The 19,575-nt window shown below is 56.2% G+C and overlaps 1 protein-coding gene across 2 annotated transcripts; it reads right to left on the minus strand.

The window, feature by feature from the left end:
• Window positions 1-914: 914 nt before the first annotated feature.
• On the minus strand, window positions 915-19,070 carry PHF19 (PHD finger protein 19). 2 transcript variants are annotated; one of them, XM_079790532.1, is made up of 15 exons: window positions 18,708-19,070; window positions 15,381-15,526; window positions 14,734-14,815; window positions 12,008-12,103; window positions 11,465-11,565; window positions 10,868-11,016; window positions 9,787-9,882; window positions 9,012-9,080; window positions 8,713-8,833; window positions 7,060-7,127; window positions 5,689-5,850; window positions 5,028-5,115; window positions 4,221-4,306; window positions 3,819-3,914; window positions 915-2,415 (listed from the first exon to the last, which is right to left on the minus strand). In XM_079790532.1, exons 1-15 carry the CDS (start codon window positions 18,757-18,759, stop codon window positions 2,073-2,075), a joined length of 1,755 nt encoding a protein of 584 aa, XP_079646658.1. In that variant the 5' UTR covers window positions 18,760-19,070; the 3' UTR covers window positions 915-2,072. The 2 variants fall into 2 exon arrangements, with proteins under 2 accessions (XP_079646658.1, XP_079646657.1); XM_079790531.1 differs by having other exon boundaries at window positions 15,326-15,526.
• Window positions 19,071-19,575: the final 505 nt, after the last annotated feature.

Consider the following 19,575-nt stretch of genomic DNA (forward strand, 5'->3'; position numbering starts at 1 on the left):
CTGAAGCCAGGCAGGAAGCCACAGATTGAGCAGGGTGCTGCCTTCTCAGCTCCCCTTCCACCTACCCCCAGTTTGGGGTTTTGGTGGCAGCAGCTATGGGGCTGAGAAGGGGGAGACCTGGGCCCAACCTCAGATCATCCCTGTCTGGTCCACGCCAGGGAAACCACCTCCAGACCACCCCTGTCTGGTCCACGCCAGGGAAGCTAGGGGAGGTGAGGTCCCATCAAAAAGGCACTGTAGAAGCTGAGGCTTAAGGCAAGGGGCACGTGCACTATCCAAGGGACCCCTGAAGGCTCACAGGTGGGGAGGGGGTCAGCCAGAATGGAAAAACCATCCTCTCCCTGTTCCTCCACCTTCGCTTAGCAGCTGGCAGCCTGCAGAGCCCAGCCAAGCTGAAGGCCATGCAGCGGCTGGCAGGTCCAGTCCCCATCCGGTGCACGGCCCCCACCCCGAGTCAAGGCACGTTTTTCCGTTTTCCAATCAAGTGAGTCAGTTTCTAATATTTCTGGAAGCAGCAAAAATGAGGGGTCCCCTCCCTTTTTTGGTTTCCCTCCAGATTGGTATGCGTTTTAATGTTGGTTTTAAGAATTCTTTTTCTACTCCCACTGACAAGGGCTTCTCTTTGAGGGGACCGAATGACACAGGCCCTTTAAAACTCCCAACCTGCCCCAGAAAGTGATTGTCAGTTCAGGGTGGGGCAGGGGATACAGCAGAAGAGCCAGGGGGTAAGTCCCCTGTGCTTCCCAATGGGGTCAGAGCTGGGTCACGGGCTGAAAGAAGGGGCAGGAGCTGGACTTTCACATTTAGTTGCAGCACATGGTCCCTGGAAGAGGGCCAAGGGAGAGCCAAAGGCAGGAGCCAGGCTGTCACTGGAGGGAGTGTGTGTGCGTGCGTGTGTATGTGAGAGAGAGAGAGAGAGAGAGAGAGAGAGAGAGAGAGAGAGAGAGAGAGAGAGAGAGAGAGAGTGTGTGTGTGTGAGAGAGATAGTGTGTGTGAGAGAGATAGTGTGTGTGTGTGTGTGTGTGTGAGAGAGAGAGAGAGAGAGAGAGAGAGTGTGTGTGTGTACCTGAGAGAGAGAGAGAGAGAGAGAGAGAGAGAGAGAGTGAGTGTGTGTGTGTACCTGGAGGCAGGGCCAAATGCTTGTGCCTGGAGGGTGAGAGCACATGTGGCTGGAAGCTTGTGTGAGTGAACGTGTACTCAGCTGCGTGTGTGGCGGTCTGGGGGTGGGAGGCGTCAGAAACAGTCTGAGGTTTAGCAGGACACGCCTTCCTTTCCTCCCACCCCCCCTCCCTGTCCCTCAGGTTTTCAAGGCCACCCCTATTCCAGCCAGGCCAGGCCCACTCCATGGTCACCAAGAGGCGGTGGAGCCAAGGAAAGGAAACGGGGACCCCAGAAGCTGACACCTTGGCCTTCACTCCGAGCCTTCACAGGGCTCTGGTGCTGGTGCCTCTGAGGCCGAGACCTGGACTCTCAAGGCCTGAGGAGTGGAGGCCGGTCTCTGCCTCACAGGCTCTCAGAGGCTTCCTATCCTCACCAGCATTTCCAAGGTTCGGGAGGGAGTGGGGGGCGGGCAGGAAAGTGGGAGAGAGAAGCTCCCACCTTCACCCACTTTCTCAGAGGTTCTCGTTCTGCCCTCATCTGGGCTCGTGTGTGTAGTTACACAAGGGACAGCATGCATGTGTAGCGTGTCTACACACACACACACACACACACACACACACACACACACACACCCAAAAGGGGTGAGAGAGGTAAGTGACACAAAACTGGGGACAAAGACAGATTCAGGCTTCAGGAAAAAGCATCCCGAGCCAGGGCGACACACACTGAAAGGAACAGGTGAACAGTTTGGGGGAGTGCAGAGTGTGTGGGGACACTGCGACCTTAGAGACACACGCAAAGGGTGACGAGCCTGAGGCCCGAGGCAGAGCGGAGAGCGGAGATGCAGGAGGGCCTGGGCCAGGCGCCTGCAGCTCTGCCTTGCTTCCCTCCCCCTCCCCCCCTGCAGAGAACCTGGGAGCCTGAGTCTCCTGTCTTTCCCCTCAGGGCTCCCGGCACCCCCTGCGGGCTAGTCAGTAAGGGGTGGTCCCTTCCCACTCCACCAGGTACTGAACCTTGCCCTCAGGCGTGACCCTCCGAGCCAGCACCTGGTACTTCTCCCCACAGGCCAGCCGCCCAGCCGCGCCAAAGTAGTTAGTGATGGATGACTTGAGGTGGGACAGGGATGAGTCGTCCTCACTGATGCTCTCAAATGTGTGGCTGTCAATGCTTTCTTCTGCCCGCTCGGGGCCCGAAGCCCCCTCGGCCCCACTGTCCGAGGGGCAGCGTCCACTCAGCTCGGCTGCCCGCCGCTTTGCCCGCAGTGGCGTGTACGCTGTGGCTGCCAGCTTCCTCTTCCGGCTGCCCACTGTCCGTCTGTGGGGGGGGGGGGGGGGAAGAGGAAGTGGGAAATGAGGGGGAATCCTCACAGGCCTCCCCTGAGCACTCCCCTGGGCACAGGCCCTGGGCCCACGCCACTCCGGTCCCCCCCACCCCGGCGTGGATCAGCCCACTGGAGCCTCACAACGGCCCCATGGGAGGGAAACGGGCTCCAGGGGAGAAGCCACCAGTGGGGCAGAGACAGAGCCAGGATTCAGACCTCGGTGTGTCCGGCTCTATACTTAGGCAGCCCTGCACAGGGCCGGGGCTCCATCCTCCGTGCCTCCTGACGTCAAGCTGTGCGGAGGCCCGGCTTACACTGCCCTCCCTCGTCTGGGCTAGACAAGTCCAATGGGGTCGGACGGCAGTATGGATTACAGTACCCCATATCCACGAGTCTGGATTGGAGACAGACATGTGCACACACACGGGCAGAAAGAGGCAGACTTAGTAGAGAAGTGGCCACACAAGAAGAGGCACACATTCAGACATTTGAAACAGAAAGAGCTGAAGAGCTAGTGAGAAGAAACAGGAAGAAATAAGTGAAGCCCTAGCCGTTTTGGCTCAGTGGATAGAGCATCGGCCTGCGGACTGAAAGGTCCTGGGTTTGATTCCGGTCAAGGGCACATGCCCGGGTTGCGGGCTCGATCTCCAGTGGGGGACATGCAGGAGGCAGCCGGTCAATGATTCTCTATCATCATTGATGTTTCTCTCCCTCTCCTTTCCTCCCTGATTAAAAAACAAAATAATTTAAAAAAAAAGAAATAAGTGAAAATACAGAGGCAACAGCAGAAGAAGGCACCCAGACAACAGAAAAACTCCCAAGATACATAATTCTACTTTGCAGGGGCCTCCGGGACCCCAAAGTAGAGCTAAAGGAGCCCAGAGTTCAGAAGCTCACCCTCCCTACGCCGCTGAGGACGGCTACTGCCAACCGGGTTGGCCCCTCAGCGTGGCCTCTGGGGTTCTGTCCCCCTCCCAGACCCTACACCCTGCAGGGTGTCATTCTCCTCTCCACCAGGCTCCCAAATCCACGGCTCCTTTCCTCAGAGACTGGAACACAGAACTGGGGTCGGGACCCTGCGGTCAGAGGCACAGACATGTGACCTCCCGGCGCGCAGAGGCCAAGAGCCCCAGAGAAAGAACCTCTGGGCAAATGACCCTGCGCTGGAACAGCCAGAGAGAAATGCCACCCAGCAATCCAAGCGGAGCCACCTGGAAGCCCCACTCAGCCAGAGGGCCTCAGACCCAGGCTCACGCTGCAGAGGGCCAGGTCCCTCAGCCCGAGACGCAGATGCACAGCATGAGCCACATGGCAAGTGGGAGGAGGAGGTGGGTGGGGGGTGGGGGTGAAGGCGGGGGAGTGGCGGAATGGGAGTCCAGGCTGCCAGGAAGCTTACCTGGAGTCATAGGAGAGGCTGGTGGAGGCGGAGCCAGAGGTGCTGGCAGCATCCGTGGAGTCCAAGTCTGAGAAGAAGGTCTGGCCTGAGCTGGCACTGAGAGGGAGGAGAGGGTGAGCCTGCTATAGGCTCTCAGCACAGTCCCCCCTGCCCCCCCCCCACCTTTCCTGTCGTCTCTGGGCCCCTCGGACCTCCCAGCAGGGGCCCCCGTTCCCATTGCTGCCACCACGCCTGCCTGTCCATGTCCTACCCTTCCAGACTGCAAAGTCCAAGGAGTCGAGAAAGCCTTCCCTGGCCACCCTCCCCTTTGAGGAGAGCCCGCTCCCTCAGAGGCTTTCTGCTCTGCACTTGCCAGGGGATGCCTTCGCTGCTGGGGTGTGGAGGTGGCTCCCTCACTGTTACCTCTTTAAACTCTGAATTTCATCCAGCGTGAAGTCAAATATGCTGGCCAGGTGGTGGTTGGTGCTCCAGGCCGAGGTAAAGTCGCTCTGTGGACACAGAGGAAGGAGCAGGGGCGAGGGAGCAGTGAGCCTCAGATCGTCTCCAGCTGTGGCCGCACCGCTGCCTGCTGGTACAGCCAGGCTTCTGAGGGCTGGACCCTCCCAGGGTAAGACTCGCTTCCTCTTATTCCCAGACCTGCCTGACTAGGGAGCAGGTCACCCAGTCCTGGCTCCGTCTCTAGCTGACTGCATGACCTTCCCGTGTCTGGGTCCCAGTGTCTCAGCTGCAAAAGCGGACCACGAGCCCTGGTGTGTTCACTCCGAGGTGTGGGAAGACAGTAGAATGGGGACGGCGGTGTGAGTGTGAAGAGCGGGAGACGGGAGGCGCTGCTAACACTGCTGCCCGCGGTGGGTGGGCAGCTGAAGGGAAAAGCCAGCCCTGGAGCCTGGGTGCAGGCTGGGCTCTGCTGCTACCTGAGCTGTGACCTCAGGAAAGTCCCTGCCCTTCCCTGGCCCTCAGTTTCCCCACCTGGACAGAGGGAACAAGGATATTACCCACCCTTGTCCCCCCGCCTCAGGTTCTGGAAAGAACTTGGGGAGATAAAGGACTGGCCTTGCAGAGCCTGGCTCTTCCTGTTTAGCTGTAATAAGAGCTGGCTTCTCCTTTAAGGGACCTGGTACAGCCCCCTGGCACTCACTTCCTGCACAGAAACCCCTAATACGTGCTGACCCTGCGTGTGGAAGGAGAGTAAGAAAATGAGAAACTAACACTGGGAATAGCATCTTCCAGCAAAAACTTCGATCTTTTTCTTCTATAAACTCGCCTTTTCTGCTGCTGGAATTCGTGAGGCAACAATCTGTGGAGACAGAAAAGGGCGAGGGTGGCCACTTCAGAGCCTGCAGGCCCCTGAGGTTGCCAGAGGGAGGAGTGGCAGGGGCAGGGCTGGGCCACAGCCGTGGGGGTGGGACGGCCACCTTCACGACTTGGGGAGGAAGGGGAAAATGGCAGCAGGGCGGGAGGGGATGAAGGAGGCATGATGGGCAGAAGAGAGCAGGTGCCTTTGCATCTGGATACTCTGCCCCCCACGCTCAGGAGGAGGGGCTCCGCTCCATCAGGAAAGCCAGGGACTCCTCACACTGATTTTTCTGCCTAAGCCCCCATCCAGCAAGACTGGGTCCCAGGATCTGGCTTTTCCTCCAAGCCAGTCAATAAGGGACTGAGGCAGGAGGAGTCCCGATGTGGGACCAGCCCTGGCTCAGCCAGACTGGCCCCTCGGGGTGCCTCCAGCGGGACCAGCAGGGGTAGGTCCTCCCTGCCTGCCTGGACTCTAGCACACTCCCTGGGCCCATCGCATGGCGTGTGGCTGGGGCTGGGAGCTGGGATGCGGAGTTTGGCTGCAGCCCTAGTCCCTGGGTCTCCAGGCACTGACCCAGGCTTGCTCTTTCCTCTCTTACGCAGCTCAGAGGAGGTGCCATACTCAGTGGGCACCAGGCCCTTGTCAGGCAGCAGCTTCCCTGGCGGGTTGGGCGGGACGCGGATGCGCAGGCGGAAGATGCACTTCTTCTTCTTGATCTCCTTGCCACAGAGGAACCTAGAGGTGGGGAGGGGAGGAGAAAGCTCTGGAGTCTGTCGGTCCATCCTCCTGGGGAGCAGAGTCAAGTGTTAAGACTACTCTCTTCGCTTCCCTGGACCCAGAGCTAAAATACAGAGTGGCCCGAGGAGACGCCGATTCCTCAAAGCCGGTGGGATCAGGAGTCCCTGGCGGAGGCTGAGGATGTGGCTGGTGGTTCCTGTTCTTCCACTGCCTGTGGTGGCTCTTGCTCTCCCTTTTCTCTCTTCTCTGCCCCAACCAGCCCCAAAGCCACCTCCCTCAGGAAGGCCTCCTCCAGCCCCGAGTGGAGCCCCGTTCTGCTCTCTGCTCTCCACACGGAGACTGAAAGCACCTCCAGGCACTGCCCTCATCTTTCCAGCACCCTCTGGGCTGCTCGGAGGCTGCAGAGGGGACTCAGTCGCAGCCCTATCCTCAGGAGACTGTCCCCGGAAGGAGAGGAGCCTCGTGGACTGAGTAGGGCTGTGTCTGGGCCCCAAACCATGAGAAGGAGGGAGAGAGAGTGGGTAAGTCTGCCTAGCGATGTCTGGAGACAGCGGCGGATGGAAGCAGGGACCAGGGCTTATCCTCACTGTGTCCTCACGCCTACACAGGGCTGACACAGAGCAGCAGTTCGATAAAATAGTTGTTGATGGAACAAATGAATGAAAAAGAAGAATGTGAGCAAAAGCAAGAGTGGGAAAGCAAAGGTTCCAGGATGGCTGACATCCAGAATAAATAAGGCAAAGGGCCAGAGGCAGGAGGCATGGCAGGGTCTCATAGGGGCCATGAGTGCTGTGCTAAGGAGCCTGGCCATTCCCTGTGGTGGTAGCGAGGGGCGTGGCAGCTGTGGGTTCTGAGAAGAACTTAAATGTCTGGCTGGGAAGCCATTGACTCACCTGAGAGGTGGTGAGTCAATCCTTCGGAGCCTGGCCCAGATCTAGATGGCTAGGGCAGGAGGGGCCCTCGGATCAGGGCTGCAGCCCCCAGACAAGAATGTGTCACGCTGCTGGGGGGGTCAGGGGAAGTGTCACAGAGGAGATGGGTGTCTCCCTGGATCTTGAAGGACAGGTAGGATTTATCCAGTCAAAGGGAAGGGGCAGGAGACCCAGGCAGGGAGCAAGCCTGAGCAAAGGCTACGAGGTAGGAAGAACCTTTAGATTGAAATCCCACCTGTGGGGGGCCCCACGGCACTCCCTTCCCTGCACGCACCGGCTTTTGTAACTGTTCAGCGCATTGAGGAGATGCGGTCCTCGGTCCGTCACGGGGGTGCTGGTGAGCTACGGGGGAGCAGGCCAGCAGGACAGTCAGACCCTGGCATATGACATCTGGGGAGGCCTCCACCCAACACCTCCCTCCCCCAGTCTCCTGAGTCCTCCAGGTGAGAACCAGTGACTTATTGCACGACCCCAGACAAGTGTTTTCACCTGAGCTCAGTTCCCATCTGTAACTGGGGAGAGTAACTCCTGTCCTAAATGTATCAAGGGCTTTAAAGATGCCCATGCCCTTGACCCGGTGATGCCACTCCATGACTCTACCATGCGGACATAATATGAAACACAGACAATGCTGGGCCAATGGGAAGGAAACAGGTAAATTACGATGGAAATCAACACCGCCTTTAAAATGTTTCTGAAAACTCTTTTCATGATATGAAAAAGTATTTATGATATAATGAAAACTGAAAAAGGGTATTTACAATACTGTGTAATCTAAACCACGTAAAAAGAAAAAGTACACAGAGAAGAGAGGATGGAAGGAAATGTGTTTCTGGGTTGTGTGATGTGGGAAGATGGATGGCTTTTTTGACAAGCATGCTTCCTTATGCTTTTTGATACTTTAAAATTGTTCTACTAGGAGCATGTATGATTTTTTTGTAAATCAGCAAAGAAATGTTGTTTTTAAAATATACCAGCTCTACCTATCTTTTAGGGTTTTATAACATTTATGTCTTTTATAAATTGCCAAACATTGTAAATGAAGATGTTATATGAAAATCTTTTTAAAAAAGATTTAAAAAACAACAACAACCCTGCCTCATCAAAGAAGGGTTTGGGGCAGTCAGGAGAGCAGATGCCTCACTCTCCTGTGGTGGAGAGGGTTCCAAGGGTGACACAGCCCTACCGTGGAAGTGGCTGGGGAGGCCCTGGCTCCAGTTTTGGCTCAGCTCCAAATGCCCTAGACCAGTGGTCGGCAAACCGCAAACCGTGGCTCGCAAGCCACATGCGGCTCTTGGGCCCCTTGAGTGTTCTAACGCCACTTCAAAATAGACTCGCCCAGGCCGAAAACCTACTTCTGCGCATGGCCACGAAGTTTCAATCGCACTGTACGTGCGCGCCCGCACGTGGTATTTTGTGGAAGAGCCACACTCAAGGGGCCAAAGAGCTGCATGTGGCTCGCAGGCCGCGGTTTGCCGACCACTGCCCTAGACAAGTCACTCTCCACCTCTGACATGCAGAAACTCCCGTGGTGCCCACTTCTGCTATTCAAAATAGGACCAGCAGGGGGCAGGCCCACTTCACTTTCCATCCTAGCCAGGTAACCTGGAGTGGGTCGAACAGCTCGGTCCTGCTTCAGCCAGACTTCATCCCTTGCTCCCTGCAGCTAAGTCTGTGAGGTCCTAATCTGCCCACTCTCAAAATCTCGGTCAGGAAGCCCCTGGCAAGGCACAGGCTCAGAGGTGTGGACTCAGGGATACAGCAGCTCAAAGGCTCTGGGTCTTCATCCCAGGCAGCAGTTTAAGAGCGAGCGCTCAGAGACCTGGATCCTAACCTGCACTGTGTGACCCTGGGAAGCCTCTCGGAACCGTGGTAACCCTACTGTGGTATGGGCTCTTGCCATTCTGCCATCCCACGTCCTGCCTACCTTGCCAAGCTGCAGGAGCTCCCAGTGGTGGTTGACAAAGGCCAGAATCTCCTCAAAGTCAAAGTACTTCTTCTTGCTCTGCACCCCCAGGTTGTAGAGGGCCAGGTGAACTACATCCACCCTGGGCAGGGGGCAAGGAGGTAGGGCTGGGGTGAGGCAGCAGGCCAAGGTCAGGGCTCGAGGGTAGGGGCAAAGCTGGGGCCTCCTGGTGGTTGGAAATGGAATTGTTCCTGCAGGAAGGGGGGAGGGGAGGAGCCAGGACAGACAGGGGGTGCCTGGGCCAAGCCCCATCCTCTCACCATCGCAGGGGTAGCCTCTCAATGTATTCTGGGCCCTGGTTACACACGGAGCAGAAGAACAGGTAGAACCTGTGGGCGGGTGGAGAGGGGGCCTGTGGTGGGCGAGGCTCTGACCCCCACCCTAATCTAGCCCCCTCACCCCCTCACCTCCCACTGCCATCCCATAGTCAGCTTGTTCTCATTCCTAGGGCTGGAGGCCCAGGGGGGCAGGGGTAAGGACAGGGCAGGGCAGAGACCAAGTAATCCTCCCCTACCCCCTCTAACCCCTACCTCAGCCCCTTTCCCCAGTGTCACTGCCCTGGAGTGTGGCCGAGTTCAGAGAGTGGGTCGAGCTAGGCTGGGCTGCAGTGGTCACGCTCTTCCCCTCTGAGACTCACACACACCATCACCACGGCACACACATCTGGTTTGATGCACTTAAGCCTCCCATGAGCTTAGCCCCACTGGTTAGAAGCGGAATCAAGTTATCCATTCACCCAGTGGTTCCTACAGCACCCCTGGGCAGGATGGGGCAGGGCTTGTGTTACTCCCCCTTCCCCAGACACTGAAAGAGACCAGGGCTTAGAGAAGGTAGGGCTCTGTCTAAGATCCCCCACACATCAATGGCAACTAGGATGTGGTCCAGAATATTCCTCTACCGGAAGATTTCCCCCATAGAAACGCCCCGCCCCCCGCACTTAACTGGAGCCTGGCACGTAGTCTGACGGAGTTGCCACTGCTCTCCCCATCTCCCCACCACACACCCAAGGCTGAGCCAGATCAGATTAGCACCTACCGGTCTCCAAACATCATGGGCTCATTGAGGCACTGGGTGCAAGCCTCGTGGAACCACTGCCTGCACCGGTAACACTGCAGCATCCGCAGGTACCACCTGGAGAGAGAGGGGAGCCAGGGTCACCTGGGCCCACCCCCCACAGCCAGATAGGAGCCTCAGCAACCTTTCCCAACAGAAACTTGCCCTCCACTGGGGTGAGGGAAGGCACTCAGTTGCCGAGCCATAGGCTGTGCCGGGGGAGGTCCTGTAAGCAGGGCACATGCTTCCACTGGGGCTCAGGATGGGCCACTATCCCCCTTTTATAGATGAGCCAGGGAACAAATGGCTTGCTCAGGGTCACTCAGAACGCAAGTGGTGGATGGCGATTCAAATCCTGGCCTGCCTGGCTTCAAAGCCCTCTTCCACCATGCCACACCGGAGTCCCCATCTCTGGACTGCGCCCCACACACTTCTTCCCAGATACCACTGACAGGGTCAAGGTTGCTCAGCGGACTTCATGGGAGAATGATGCTCCTGTAACCAACAGGGCAGCACGATGCCTGGTTTTTCTCGCCTGGTACTGTACCTGCCCTATCACGGCCATTCAGCAACCACTCCCTGAAGATAAGCTAACAGCAGAAAGGTGTTCCCTTAATGACAGGCAATGCTGTGCTCACACCTTGTCAGGTGTGGTCCATGGACCACTATCATCAGAATCACCTGGGGTCTAGGTACACCGCAGAGTGCTCAGCCCAGTGGTCGGCAAACTCATTAGTCAACAGAGCCAAATATCCACAGGACAATGATTGAAATTTCTTTTGAGAGCCAAATTTTTAAAACTTACACTTCTTCTAACGCCACTTCTTCAAAATAGACTCGCCCAGGCCGTGGTATTTTGTGGAAGAGCCACACTCAAGGGGCCAAAGAGCCGCAGTTTGCCGACCACGGGCTTAGCCCACTCAAGAGGTCCGCCCCCAGGCGGGTGGCCACAGCCACCGCGGGTGGGGGGTGAGGGTGGAGGTGAGGCCCCCTTCCCGCCCCCCCTGCATCGCGTCCCAACCTTCCGGGAGGCTGGCCTCGCCCCGCCCGCCCCGGGCCTTACTCTCCGGGCCCGCCGCAGTAGCAGTAGCATTGCTGCTGGTTGGTGCGGTGGGGCGAGTCCCACTCGAGCTCCTCGGGCTGGTAGGAGAGCACCATCTTCACCGCCTGCAGCGTCCTGGCGATGGCGCCCTTCTTCACCGCGCCGCCTTTCTGCGGGAGAGGAGGGTCCCGGTTGGGCCACGAGGGAAATGGCCACTAGGGGGACCCGCAGATACGCCAATATAGTCAGACGCAGGGAGCTTTTTCCCCAGAATCCGAAATCCATCCCCTCTCTTTCCCAGGTCTCCGTTAATAGTAATAAGCACAATAAAAGTAACAACAATAACTAGTGAGTGTGGGCACATACATGGTTTTCTCTTTTAACAGTAAGGCTCCATTTATTGGGGGCCTCCTACTCCTGACACCAAACCCGCATCCATTGCACAGTTGAGGAAACCGAGGCTCAGAAAGGCTAAGGAACCTGGCCGAGGGAGTGGCAGAGGCGCTGGCTGCCTCCAAAACGTTGGCTCTGTGACCCCGAGTCAGGCCTGAGCTCAGAAAGTCGCTGGACCTGGGACTGGAGAGGGGAGAGGCAGGGACTGAAGGACGGGGGGCTCACCCGCACAGCCAGCGCGAAGATGCAGCGTCGGCAGAACCAAGGTGTGAGCAGCGACCGGTCGGCACTGCCTGCTATGGGGATGTGGCACTGCTGGTGGTAACCTAGACAGAGGAGTGTGGAGGGTGCCCACAAGGAAGCGGCAGGGGAGGGCTGCAGCAAGATCTGGGAGCTGGGTGCCTGCCAGCTGCCAGGGGACTGGCTGGTCATGCTCTCACCAAGGCCAGCCAAGTTGGTGTCCAAGCAGGCGACTAAAAGGCTGCCTGGGCCCCGGGGAGGAGGCACCAAAGTCTGACTTCAGCCTCTGTGCCTCCTCTCTCCCACCTATGCTCTCCACCCAGGGGGGCTCGATTTCATAACTCATCTCACTTTCCAAAGCCCCAGCTCTCTCCAAGGGTCACCTCACTCCCAGAGACTGGCCCCTGTCACTCTGGAGCTCTAAGAGAAGCAGGAAGCCAGCTGAGGCACTGCCTGTCAGGGACCAGTGTGTGTGGGGGCGGGGGGGGGGGCAGGGTGGGCGTGGGGGAGCTTGCTCATCACACTCACCCAGGCCACACTTGCCACAGATGAGGATCTCATTCAAAGGCCCTGATGTCTTCCCCAGGCAGATGTTACACTTGGGCTCCTCCCCCGGAACGCCAGCTGAAAGAGAGAAGCCCTGTGGGTCTGGCTGGCGGGAATTGGGAGTTTTAAAATCGCAATCCAGGTGCTGAGCCTCTGTGCGCTGGGCCTTGAACCGGGCCCCACACGCCAACTCACGGATTCTCCCCAACCGCTTGGAGGTGCCTGTTATCATTACTCCATTCTAAAAATGGGGAAATGGAGGCTCAGAGATGTTAAGTCCCTTGATCCGCTAGTAAGCAGGAGAGGTGGGATTCAAACCCATATCTGTTTGACATCAAATCCTTTGTTCTTTTGACCATATCATGCTGCCTCTCCTGCCTGATTTAACTTGATTTGTTAAGCAGTTTTTTTATGTTAAATAATTTTTAAAAGTTTAATAAATGTTATAATTTAACTCTGTGTTCTCACTAACAATTATGAACTCATGGGCAATCTTGTTTTTAAAGTATTCCCACTTGCTTCCTGCTATTATTTTGCATCAAGTCCCAGATACCCAGTTATTTCCATAAATATTTCAGTATGTATCTCTGAAAGATTAAAACTCTTCTTAAAAAAATCCAGGACAGCATCTTTATTGCACCTAAAAATTAAAAATAAGTTCTTTATATCAATACCTTCCGTTAGTATTCACATTTCCAATTGTCTCAAATAAGTGTCATAACAATTTTGTTTGTTCGATTGCTTTTAAACTATAGGTTCCCTCTCCATCTCTTTTTTTCCTTTGCATTTTTTTTTGTTTCTACTGAAGAAGAAACATGTGTTTATGTGTGAAAGGTGTGAGTGAATACATTAAATACATGTTAATGTGTGTTTCTGTCTTATTTCCACTAGCAGACTGAAATGGTATCTGTTTATCAAGGTGTCCCCAGGACCTCATACAGTGTGTGGTGTATAACCCATGTTCAATGCATGTTTGCTGAGTAAATGCTCTTGTCTCTTATTCCTCAGTATCTGCACATTTTGTGGGTCTCAGTAAGTCCTGGGCTTCCTGAAGTGATGGATCAATACCTATGATGTGCTCAGCCTTGTGCTCACACCTTGGGAGACGCCCCAGGGGCTGCCGTCCTGCCCTGCCTGCAAAGAGCAGGTATCTGGCAGGAGCCAAGTGATTCCCCAGGTGAACACACAGTGGGGCTCCTACTCGTGGTCTGCTAAAGTGAACTGTCTTCCCTTAGCAGCTGGCTCCCTGTGCTTTCAATAAGAGGGTAACAAGGAGAGGAGGTCCTTATTGCTTTGGATCTTTATATGATAAACTAGAGGCCCGGTGCACGAAATTCATGCACGGGTCGCGGGGGGGGGGGGATGTCCCTCAGCCCAGCCTGAACCCTCTCCAACCTGGGACCCCTCAGGGGATGTTATCCTAAATCAGCAGTCAGACATCCCTCTCGCAATCTGGGACCAATGGCTCCTAACTGCTCACCTGCCTGCTGGCCTGATCCCCCTAACTGCTCTTCCCTGCCAGCCTGATCACCCCTAACTGCCTCTGCCTTGGCCCCACCACCATGGCTTTGACCAGAAGGACGTCCAGTCTAATTAACATATTACCCTTTTATTAGTATAGATCGAGGTGAGAGGGGCTTGGAGGAGAATCAGTCTGCATTAGCCACACCATCTTGGAGGCAAAGACAATTTAGAAACTCTACCGACTGCCTGGGTTCTGTGGCTCCTACTTGGCAGGCTCCTTGAAATCATCTCTTATGGTAACAATTTCTTTAGGAACTGCCCCCCTATAACTCTGGGCTAAGCATTTTATGTGGATTATCTCATTTAACCACTCTGTGAGGTCAGTACTTTCATCATATCCTTTTTTTTTTTTTTAAATGAAGAGACTGAGGGTCAGAGAGATTATGTCCCTGCCCAAGGATATGCAGCTATTAAATGGCAGAGCTAGACCTCTGTCAAGGAATATCTGACCCTAAAGCCTGCCTCCCTACCCCACCACCATCACATCTATTCTCCTGTTTGAGCATGAATGGCAGACAGGCTGCTGGGAGCTCCATGTGGAAAATATATGAGTGTTGTGACTAATTAGTGACGTCTGTCATGGACATGGGAAGGGAGAATGGTGGCAAGAATGCCATCAATTTAAGACAGTCAACACTCTGAGGGCAGCTCCCTCTCAACCGTGAAAGCTGGTCCTGCTCCATTGGCATGCCCATCCTCACCTGCCTGGCCCACCTCTACTTTTGTGCTCTTTCCCCCATGGATAGAGCTGCCTCCACTAGTTTTCTTCACATGCTGGTAGGGGGCACTGTGCTCATCTAGAGGTGACAATTCTCATTGCCTGGGTCCCTCCCTGTTCCTAGCCCAGAGAGACTCCAAGCTTTGTGCAGCAGGAGATGAAGGGCAGCAAGGGGGCAGATGCAGGCCTGGGCCCACGCCGCTCCCAGCACCTCCCGAGCCCCTTTCTCCATCCGCTGGCCTCGAAGGCATGGGTACTCCAGGGGATGACAAATGTCATGGGCCTTTCCATGAAAATGTACAACTGACAATCTGATTGGCATCTCAGGGGCACCTGGGGGTTCATGGACCAGGTCAGATACCAGGAATAAGAGACCGAAGAAGAGAAGAAAAAAACAGAGGTGGAGGAGGAGAGAGGACAGAGGGTGGGTGGGGCAGGGGTGTCTGAAACCTTAGGAAATACTCACCATGCTGTATGTCCTTCCACAGGACCCAGTATTTGGAATTATCCTCAAAAGTCACAAGGCAGCTCTGCTTGGAACTGCTGACCTGGGGCACAGAGAGGAGGGAGCAACGTGAGCCAGTAGCTGGGGAGAAGCCATGGAACATGGTCTTCCTCTCCCGTCTTTGTCCCCACAGGACACAGGGATTAACGTGACCCCCTCCTTGTGCTCCAGAAAGGAGGGGTGGGCCAAGGGGAGGTGGATGGCAGCTCCCGGAGGTGGTACACGCCCAGCCACTGGAGTTGTACCGTCAGGGACCGAGGGACGACTTGGTGGGAATGTTGAGGACAGAGCAAGCCGTGGTCCTCTCTGATCCTCTCCAACCTTACTCCATTTTGCTTTGCAGGCTCGAAAGGCACTTTTCTAAAGAACTGGTTGGGTGATATTAGCGCTAAGAATGGCACCTGCAAAAGCTCCTTCCACGTTCAGCTTTTGAGCACGAGGGACAAGAAGGGAATTTCCCAGCAATCCCCCATCCTCCATCACCAGCCTAGGCCATAGGATAAGCAGAGAGATGCTGAGCCTGGGAACAGGGGCTGGGGAGAAAAAGGTTTACCCTCTTGATCTTCCCAAGGTAATACAGTCCATCCGTCCACCGGCACAGCACATACTGGCCCTCCGTCAGCTTGGACATCAGGTCTTTGAAGTTGTTCTTGGCTTTTGCCAGGGCCCCCTTGTTGGGGAGGTGACTGGTGGCACCATAGGAGTCCCGAGTCCCTGGGTCCAGAGCTCGACTCTCCATTGGTTTCCACTCTTCCTGGAAGAGAAAGAGAACAGGCTTTTTACTCCTCGCTTCAGTGACAGGAGAAGGAAGGGGACCACCATGTATGTAATGTGTGGTATGTGCCAGATGCTTTTATTATCTCACTGGATCTTCATGACAATCCTGCAAGGGAGACACTATTCTTCCCATTTCACAGGTCGGAAAACTGGGCTTTGGCAAGGGAAAGTGGCTGGTCCAAGGCTGAGCCATGGCTCATAATCAGGTGAGCCCAACCTAAGTCCTGGTCTCTCTCCCACCCCTACCACACTGCCTTCTACAGAGACGAATCTCTCAGCCAACCACAGAGCCGACTTCCAGGTCAGGGGCCTGAACCACACTCTCTGGCGTAGGAACCTGAGGCTTTATCCCTTAAGCCGGTGATTTTCAACCCTCTTTATCTTATGGCACACATAAACTAATTACTAAAATTCTGCAGCATACCAAAAAAACATTTTTTTTGCCAATCTAACAAAAAATCGGTATAATTTTGACTGATTTACAAAATAATAATAATAATAGTAGTAGTAGTAATTACCTATCCTTTTGCTTCAAAGTGACTTTTTAAAAAAAGTCAGGTGCCTAGTCCTGGCACTGTGGCTCAGTTGGTTGGAGCGTCCTCCTGTGCACCAAAAGCGGTCAGGTCACATGCCCAGGTTTTGGGTTCGATCCCTGACCAGAGTGGGTATGAGAGGCAACTAATTGATGTTTCTTTCTCTCCCTCTCCCTTCCTCTCTCTCTCAAATCAGTAAAAACACAACCTTGGGTGAGGATTAAAAAATAAAAAATCAGGTGCCTATCCTTGTATATAAGGATTTCTGGTACCAAGAATTAACTAATCAGACCCAACCTGATTATGTGTCATGACCAATAAGATGCAATTCTATTATATTTATAGTTCAATTCAAGGCATTCACACCTGAAGGCTATTTTTGTGTTGGCTGTTGTCATTTTTTCCCTTTGACTGAATTTACTGGGGTGACATTGGTTAAAATTATATAGGTTTTAGGTGTACAATTCTATAACACATCATCTGTACCCTGTATAGTGTGTTCACTACCCCAAGCCAAATCTCCTTCCATCACCATTTACCACCCCATACCCTCCTCCACCTCCCCTACCCCCGTGGTCATTTTATAATTTGACAATCTAAGGGAAAGGAGATCAGTGCCCCTGACTAACCAGTCCGGGATTGCATGTTTTAAAAATTCTGGTGCCACACGGGTTGAAAATCACCGCCGTAAGCAAGTACAGTGCATGCTCTCTGAGAGGAGGACCTTATACTCTCCCCTCCTAACCTGACAGCTGGCAGCGAAAATTTACCCAGAAAGGAAAACGCCTGTGTGGCTTGTGAACTGGTGTAGACTCGACCATCTGTGTCTTCTGTAATCTCCCTTTCTGCTCTCAATTAGGGGATGACTTAATGGAAACCAGTGCTGGGACATTTAAACTTACTTATGCTTTTACTCAGATGCAAAGTTGCTCGGAATGCCACTCTCTCCATGCCTGTTTCTCACCAGCCTATAAAATGCTTTCACTCTTCCTGTGAATGATACTACCGGGGTCCCCAGAACCCCCAAGCACATTAGACCTCTCCAACCAAGGAGTTGCCACAGCTGCCAACTCGACACACAGTGACTTCCCGCTGACTTTTCCATCCTTCCGTCCTGGTCTAAGTTGGCGCCTCACCTGCCTGGGCCACTGAGTCATTCAGTAACTGTTTCCTGAGCCCTGTGTTCACCCTGTGCTCATCTATGCTGGGCACCTGGGGGTGGGAATGATACCACCAGCGCCCAGGGCGAAATGGGCCACTCCTTGCTTTCCTGCCTCCCCACCAGACTCTTCTAGGGGCCCAATTCCCATCTGCTTATTCTCTTCCAGAAACCTTCTGTGACTCCCAATGCCTTCAATGGCATTTGAAGCTCTCCCCAAAGCCCCCTCCGCCCCTCTCTGGCCTCACCTGGCTGCAAGCCCCTCCACACACTCTCCCCTAAGCCAAACACTGCCTCCCTCTGTTCCCTGCACCCCTCCCTCCCTGCCATGGCGCTGGGCACCTGGTGTTATGATGATCTCTTCACAGGGAGAGAGTCCCATGCATTTTCCGTTTGAGTGTGTACCCCTGTGAGACTGGGTTGGATGTTCACAACAGTACGTCAGTGAGCATATGAAGCTAGATACTGTGTATGGCACGTCAGGGGCCCCTGGCAGGAAGGGCACTGCGGGGGTCTTGGCTCTCCAGACAGGGGCGCGGCCACCCCGTCCACCTCCCTGTCCCCACTCCTCTCTTTTCTCCAGTTCAGGGCGCACAGGCACGGAGCAGAGCGTTCGGTCCGAATCCCTGCCTTCTCCACCACCTGACTCCCCTGCTCGGCGAGGTCCCCGCCCGCCAGGCTTGGGGCCCCGGGCCGCGGCAGGTTCACAAACTGACACTTCCTCCCCCGCCGCGCCGCCGGGAGCCAGCAGGGTCGCCGCGCCCCCGCCCCACCGCCTGGGAGAGGGGGCCCCCGGGTGGCGCCCCCCCCTCCCGCGTCTCATCCCCCCCGGAGCGGGCCCCCGCGGGCTGTGATTGGCTGATTCAAACCCATCTGCAAAGAAATGCCTCTTTGCGGGTTCCCGTCGGCGTCCAGTTCAAATCCGCGGCACCCGGAGCGCGGGGCCAGGCGGGGGCAGGAAGCGAGGATGATTCATGCGCCGGGGCCTCTCCCAAGGCGGCCGTTGGGTTTTTAAAAAGGTTGTTGAGGGGAGGAAAAAAGCTGCCGGAGTACCCCCTACGGACCAGCGCTCCTCTCTTCAGTCACCCGGACGCCGAGCCTCCCCCTTCCCCAATCTGCCGCAGCCTGACTTCGGACGTGAGCAAAATCCCAAACGCACCCGTTGGTCTCGCCTACACCCCACTCCTCCCGGAGCAGGAAAACTAAAGATTTAGGGCAAAGGGAGAGAGACCTGTCACCCACGCTCCGCAAAGGCTTGGGGACCCGGGCGGAGCTCCCGCCGCGGACACCGGTCAGCCCCCTTCCTCCCCCGAGGCGCGCGGCTCCCTAGGACTCCCACCCCCTCCCCCCGCCCCGAGGCGCTCGCCAGCCGGAGTTCTGGGAGGTTGCGAAAGAGAGAAGTGTGCAGGCAAAGAGCGGGGCTCAGGGTCCCCGGTCCGGCGGGCCGCCGGCAGCGCTCCACTTACCGCGAGCCTGCGTGTCCGCCGGTCCCACTTGGAGTCTGGCCACTAAGCGCATCCGCGGCAGAGACGGCTGCGCTCGGCCCGCCGCTGCCCGGCCGAGTGTCCGCTCGTGGGGCCGGGGTCGGGGTCTCGGCGGGGGCGGGGCGGGGCGGGGGCGCCGTGGGGAGGAGGGGGGAGGAGGAGAAGGGAGGGGCCGGGGCGCTCAGGAAGGGGCCCCCCGGGCGCGGGGCGCCATCTTTTTCGCGTTTTCCCGCGAATTATTGACGTCCCGCTTATGTAATTAGCGGGGCCCGCGCCGGCCTCGCCATTGGAGCCCGCGGCCGCGGGGCCCTGCAGCGCCCCCGCCCGCCCGCGCGCCCGCCCGCCCCGGGCCGCCCCCGCCCGCCGCTGGCGCGCATCTTCCGCCGCCGCCGCCGCCGCCGCCGCGCGCCGGGCGGGCGCACACACGCGGCGAGTGCACGGACGCAGGGACCGAGCCGGGGCGCGGGCACACCCAGGACAAGCCCCGCGCGGGCGCTCAGGGCCGGCACACACTTGCTGAGGGAACGGCTCTGCGCGCAGCCACAGACCTCCAGCTGGCACAGACGGCGGGGCGGGGCGGACTCACAGCGCAGACACGACCCAGGGCCACCCAGACGGGATGCACACAACTTAAACGCCGCAACACCCTGCGCCGGCCGCGCGGTCAGCACAGAGACACAGCATGAGCATAACGCAGAAACATATACAGCGCACACAGCAGACACAAGTTCACACCACACCACCGATAGGACACGAACACACAATAGACGACCACAGAGTGCAGACCGATACAAACAAGGAGAGACACACAGTATACACAGTATCGAGACGCAACAGAACTTACATGGAA

This window comes from Cnephaeus nilssonii (assembly GCF_951640355.1).
Source record: "Cnephaeus nilssonii genome assembly, chromosome: 14".
Taxonomy (NCBI): domain Eukaryota; kingdom Metazoa; phylum Chordata; class Mammalia; order Chiroptera; family Vespertilionidae; genus Cnephaeus; species Cnephaeus nilssonii.